Consider the following 6,536-nt stretch of genomic DNA (forward strand, 5'->3'; position numbering starts at 1 on the left):
CTTGCAGAATAATGAACTCAACAATGGCATTGACAACTAAAATGTTTAGCTTTCGTATAAAGTTGCATTAACACCACTAGTTATAGCTTTAAGTCCAAGATGAGACTTATATTAGCAATGGCTGTTTCCTAAAAGCATTGTAATCCTACAATGATAGATCCTACAAAGATCATAGAATCCTATAAAGATCATATAAACCACTGGCACCCATGGTCTCTACAATCTACTGTGGCTTACTATTTTTTATGAGAAATGAGAGCCCAACCTGACAGTTGCTGAGCACATCTTTAATACAGTTTGCCAATTCATTCTGGCTATTGTGCTGTTATGCTGTATTTTAATGATGCAGGGTGTCAGTATTTTATCCTCCCTCATTATATGTGTAAATAATAATTATAATAGGCTGGACTCAGCTTTACAAAGAGTCACATTCACAAATATATCATGATCAAAAGAGTCTATAATAGCCTAGTGCACATTGTCAATGTCATCTTGTCATCTTTTTTTACCACAGCGAGTCATAAAAAAATTAATGAATGAATGAATAATCTTCTTAGCAAACTAAAACTCTATCACTGGGACTACCACCAATTAATTTGTATTCAGTATTATTTATTTATTGCAAAATATATACATACGCATACTATAACCTTTGCCAAACTTGTAATGCCTGGAAATAACTGTTCCATGCAAAATGTGGGACACAAATATTACATTATTGGCAATTAGTTCATGCATAAATGTAGTTGCATACTACTCTGAATAAAATATATCAGATTAACATTATTTACTGTATGACTTTAATTGTTGGATACAGACAAAAAGGTCAAGATGAGGTAGGACAGGCCAAAAACATTTAAAGGGTTTAAAGTTAGCTGATTTAGATAAAAATCATTCTAATATTTCTCCTAAGGTGAGTTTTGAGCCTCTGATACTTAAAAAATAAATAAATAAATAACTATACACCAAAGTGGACCACATTTGTTAAATGTGCCAGTATCACCTTCTAGTGGTTGGTTATTTGAACCACATGTGTTTGTTCTGTATGTTTCACAGGAAGGAGCGATATTTGTAAAAGACACAGATGAACTGGTCAAAAAAGGCCTTTGTTCAAAGGGGAAGATGTTAGACTTGTTTTGATAATGAGCGATCTTTCTATAACCATTTTTTCAAGAAAAATTCTAGTACCCAGCCAACATCATTGCTCCTCCACCTACCAGCACCCAGCCAACAATAAAGCTGTAGGTGAAGACTTTTATAGGCTGTGACCACAGCTGAGATGTTCTTATATATAAAACCTTATTTAGAATAGACTGGTGCCATTTTATACAATTTACAGCCTATAAGGGCACCTACTTTAGAGTACCTACACCCTGTTCTAGTATTTGCTTGTGGGGGGTTTTAAGTGTTTTTTTCAGTGTGGAATGGGTCAGAAATGCAGATGGTATACAGAGTGTAAAGGAGAGGGAGGAGCAATTCTATTAAATATACACCACCGGTGAAGACTGGTTCCTCTCAAGGTTATTTTCATCACTACTATCATCCTGGAAGAGTTTTGGTTCCTTCCTTGCCATGTCAAATTGAAACTCTAATTGAAACTATTGCAGCACTCATTTCACTAAAACTGTATTATTCTCTCAAGAGCTGATTTATTATACTTGGACTTGAAGTTTTTTTTTGTTTTTGGTGCCCTTTGTATTCCCAGTAAAGATCATGATGTCACTGCCTTAAAATGCTAAACTATATCAATTTTAAAGGTGTCATAAATAACAGCAATTGAACTTGAAGCATATTTAAGTTGACTTAAAAATAATTGTAAAAAGTTTACCTCATTTTAAACCACCAAATATATTTTTTCCTATGTCCCCATGCAGGCTCGTATTTCATTTTCATGATACAACACTTATGAGGGATTTTTCCCCCCAGTTTTATCACATTGATGGGTTCTCTGTAATGTATGGATTTTTTTTTCAAATATTAAATTTAATGTAGCAATTATAGTCAAAGTTCTTATGTCTTTCAAGTTCCACTTCAAATGAAACCTGGCAGAGAAAAATGACAATTAAATTGTCAATTACAATCATAAAGCTGCCATCACTTACTTGGAGGGGGGAAAAACAGGAATGTGAGTGAGGTCGTATTTCTGTTTTTCTACCTATTTCATTAATTTTATCTTTTCATTTTTACGAAATATGAAAAAAGTCAGTAGGAAATCATATATATTTTTTTAATTAAATGGTTAAAAACCATGCAGTTCTTTATTTGATAAACCTATGTTAACTTTTATTTGCTCATGGTGTAATGGCTGACTGTAGGTCAGAATGTCCACTGTGTTAGTGTACAGCCTTTTAATCAGAAGTCTTAACAAAGTGGACAGTGAGAGTTCTTCAGTATATTTCTGTATGCAGTGAGTGCATGTGATGTCACAGAACATTGCAAGTGTGACTGAAAGTGCAAGTGATTGGCTGAGGTATTGTAACACTTGGCTCATTTAAGCAATCTCACATTGCAGTAAATAACGTATATTGGAAAAATGAGAAAAGAAGAGATCCAGTGAAAACAGAAAGAACTAGGTTCTTTTTGACATTAAATTTCCAAACCTGATTGTGTTGATTAAGAATGATTTGGTTTGCACTACGCCTCACACTGGGTTGCAGTTTTAGGATTCATGGACTTTCATTGTTTAGCATGGCGTGATTTGGATACTGTATTAACCATTGGGTGGTGCAAGTAAACAAACCAGCTTTGCTGTTCGAGCAAATTACTTGTACAGATTTGTTTTTTTTATATTTAGGTTTATGAACCTATGATTTTTTTTTTTTATCAAGTTTGTACTGCTTTTAGCTTAGCTATTTTTCTGGTGTAATTGACAGTATGTCCCCTATGCTGTCAATAGAACTCGAATTGTATTGTATATTCTTTTAATTACATTCAATGTAGAAAATGCTGGACACATGCTACTAAAATTTTTATCCTCTATTTAGCTGTCTCCACAAACATAAAGAGCCCTGGTGGTGGTCCTGGTCACATCAAACCAGCCATAAAGAGACCATTTGCTTCTCCAGAGGGCCGTGATGCTCAGACTGAGGTAAAGAAGACAGCATTGTTTTTAAAAAACAGACGTTTCTTGTTCTGATTATCTGGGTGACTGTAGACCTAACAACAGCCTGTATGTGCACAGACAAATTTTCCAAAAATTCAGACTTTTAACCACATTTAAGGATTTGCTATTGCACCATGAGTGGAGTGGAATTTATTATTACAACACAAGATGGAGAGCAGTGAGATCTCATTTTGGCCTAATTCCATGTATTCAGAGCAAAGTACTCTGCTGTTGCCATATTTTCTAATTAATTTATTAAATCAGCAGTCAGAGCCAAATCACATATTTGGTTTTTGGTTGATATTGTGAGCTGTCTGAGTTCAGAGGATTTTGCTTCTCCAGAAATGTTCCCCCGTCCTCCTTATACCTCCCATTCACAGACAGAATTCTCCTCCTTTTCTTTATTTTTAGCTTTCCATTTCTCTTTCTGACTATGTTTCTGGTCAATAAAATTGGTGGGTCAGTAATTGACATCAGTAAAATTAGTTTCTCAATTTGTTACTTTTGGCATCTGTATTGTCCTCCTGTGTTTTCAAAGTAATTTTTTACATTGTTTGCTTGTTGAAGAAATTTGTACCAATTGTCTAATGCCATGATGTTAAGTATGTATGTAGTTGGTTTTGTATACATATTTATACAGTCCAAAGTATTAACAAAGTAAAAAAAAATTTAAATAGGCTATGGTCCCAAATAAACATCAGTGGCTCTTACCATTTTTTCCTCTACTTTTCCATGTTTTTTTACCTTCCATTCTCAACCTGGTTTTTGGTGCTACGTAGTCTGGTGCAGATAGCCAACCAAAACGCAGTACTCTGAGCAGCAGCTGTTCAGTCTGTGGAAAGCATGTTCACTTGGTTCAGAGGATCCTTGTTGATGGCAAACTTTATCATCGGAACTGCTTCAGGTGAACAACTGCCTAGCGTAACATCTGCATCTGTATTGTTCTATTATTAAAAGCTTAAAAGTAACATTACTTATTATTCCCTCTGCTGTTACTGTTATCACTGTTTTTGTGAGAATTTCTGATTTTCTCTCAGATGTAAGGAATGCAGCAGAACTTTACTGCCTGGATCTTACAAGTTCACAGAGGATCCTGGATCATTGGTTTGCACACACCACTTCACCAGATCTGCCTCAGATGCCAATCAGAATGGTCATTCAGATATGAGTAATAAACTAGCCACACTAACCTCAACAAGCCCAGAAGACCGAAACAATAGGAGTTTAGAATCTAAAGCATCACACAGCGATGCTGAGATCACCCCGGAGAGAGAGGAAGAGGAAATAACTGAAATAGAAAAAGCATCAAGCAAGCAGCCAGATAGCAGATCAGAAGTCGAGACAGAGCACGGAGTGCCTTGTTCTTCTAGTCTGCCAAATCCCTTTGATGAATCTGAAGAGGAGGATCAGGACACACAACAAGAAGACCACAAGCCAGCCGCTAGTGGGGCCAATGGTGATGAGCCAACAACGTCAGTGAAGAGTACAGCAGCAGAGGGTCGACCGGTTCCAGCACCTAGACGGGTATTTGAGCCCACCCCTGCTCCTCGCCCTGTCCCCAGACCACGCCCACCCAGACCCTCTGTCAATGGTGAGCACTGATGCTTATCTCGTCTGCATTAATAACATTACACAGGCCATACTATTGCATGTTGTTTACATGTTTTTGTTAAATGTTTTTTTAAATTATCTGTTAATTGTGATTCTAGGAGTTTCTGACACTCAAATTTCTCAAGTTCCCGTGGCAAGAGAAAGATTGCACTCACCTGCTCGGTAAGATAATTGTTGGCGTCTTCTCTACTGTATCTCTTATTTTCCATTGTTCGGGTTTTGTTTCTGTTTCACGTACAATACCGGTCAAAAGTTTGGAATAATTAGGATTTTTGATGTTGTTGAAAGAAGTCCCTTATGCTCACCAAGGCTGCATTTATTTGATCAAAAATACAGTAAAAACAGTAATATTGTGAAAATTATTGCAATTTTTGGTAACACTATTTCGATAGTCCACTTTAGACATTCTACTAAAAGTAAGTAACTTTACAACTACATGTCAACTAGCAGTCATTAGAGTATTAGTAGACTGTCTGCTTAATAACTTCTGCCACATTATTTTGATGAGACCACAACATACAACATACTGACTGAGAAACTTTGCAAGTATATGTCATCTTATTCTACTAACCCTAAACCTACCCTAACAATCTACTCTGAGAGTTAGTAGATATATAGTTTCAAATTAATGAGAATTAGTTGACATGTAGTTACAAAGTTACTTATAGTTAGTAGAATGTCTAAAGTGGACAATCAAAATAAAGTGTAACCCAAATTTTTTACATTTTAATATATTTTGAAATGGAATTTATTCTTCTGAATTTTCAGCAGCCGTTACTTCACTGTTCAGTGTCACATGATCCTTCAGAAATCATTCTAATATGCTGATTTGGTGCTTAGTTAAAGGACCTAAAAATGTAAATATATTAAAACAGAAAACAGTTATTTTAAATAGTAATGACATTTCAAATTATTACTGTTTTTACTGTAATTTTCATGAAATAAATACAGCCTTCGTGAACATAAGAGATTTTGGTAACACTTTATTTTAAGGTGTCCTTGTTACACATATTACATGTTTTTACTATTATAATAACAATTAATTATGCATAATTACATGCAAGTAACCTTAAGCCAACCCCTAATCCTAACCTTAACCATAAAGTCAGTACATGTAGTTAATTAATATTACTCAGTGCTTAAATGTATAATTACACTGTAGCAAGGACACCTTAAAATAAAGCATAACCGATTTTTTTCCAAAAACATAAAAACTCAAGTTATATCTTAACTTTTGATCAGTCGTGGATCTCTATGTGCGTTCCTCTCAGTGGTTGTAATGTATTCCTTTCCCAGCTCTAACAAGGCCAATGACACTCCTAAACCAAAAGACCCACCCTGGCTGGCTCTTGTCCAATCAGAAACCAAAAAGAAACCAGCACCTCGCCCACCCACAGGTATAGCTGTACCTCCCTGCACTGGTTCATCTCCTTCTCTAAAGGAGGAGGAATCAAGGCCATCCTCTCCTCCAAATCCCTTTGATGATGAGGAAGAGGAGCCAGAAACGACTCCTGAAGATCCCCCTGGTCCTGTGGTGGCTAGTCACCCTTGGTATGGGATTACCCAGGCTGCTGAAATCACAGCTGGGGACACAAGAAGACAAAGTCCTGCCCCTTCTGAAAGTCCTGTAAGTGTCCGAAGGAAGAAGCGACCAGCACCCAAAGCTCCGAATTCTTCTCTGTCAGGTTAGTTGCTTACCGTGTCTGATACATTGATGGTACATTTTGCTTTACACAACTGAAGAGCTGGTGAAGACTGAATTTGAATTGTCCAACATAATATTCAAAGGTGCCCCCCCCCCCCCCCCACCCTTATTTACAAC

General features: G+C 36.4%; 1 protein-coding gene across 1 annotated transcript in view; it reads left to right on the forward strand.

Moving 5' to 3' along the window:
• The first annotated feature begins 2,321 nt into the window (after positions 1-2,321).
• Positions 2,322-6,536, forward strand: part of micall1a (MICAL-like 1a) — a 20,061-nt gene continuing 15,846 nt past the window's right edge. Inside the window, exons 1-6 of the mRNA XM_016273685.1 lie at positions 2,322-2,376; positions 2,985-3,088; positions 3,883-4,007; positions 4,141-4,694; positions 4,813-4,876; positions 6,011-6,399. Coding sequence (XP_016129171.1) covers positions 2,322-2,376; positions 2,985-3,088; positions 3,883-4,007; positions 4,141-4,694; positions 4,813-4,876; positions 6,011-6,399 — 1,291 coding nt within the window. The remainder of the gene's footprint in view (positions 2,377-2,984; positions 3,089-3,882; positions 4,008-4,140; positions 4,695-4,812; positions 4,877-6,010; positions 6,400-6,536) is intronic.

This window comes from Sinocyclocheilus grahami, unplaced genomic scaffold, assembly GCF_001515645.1.
Source record: "Sinocyclocheilus grahami isolate Dianchi unplaced genomic scaffold, SAMN03320097.WGS_v1.1 scaffold80.1, whole genome shotgun sequence".
Classification (NCBI taxonomy): domain Eukaryota; kingdom Metazoa; phylum Chordata; class Actinopteri; order Cypriniformes; family Cyprinidae; genus Sinocyclocheilus; species Sinocyclocheilus grahami.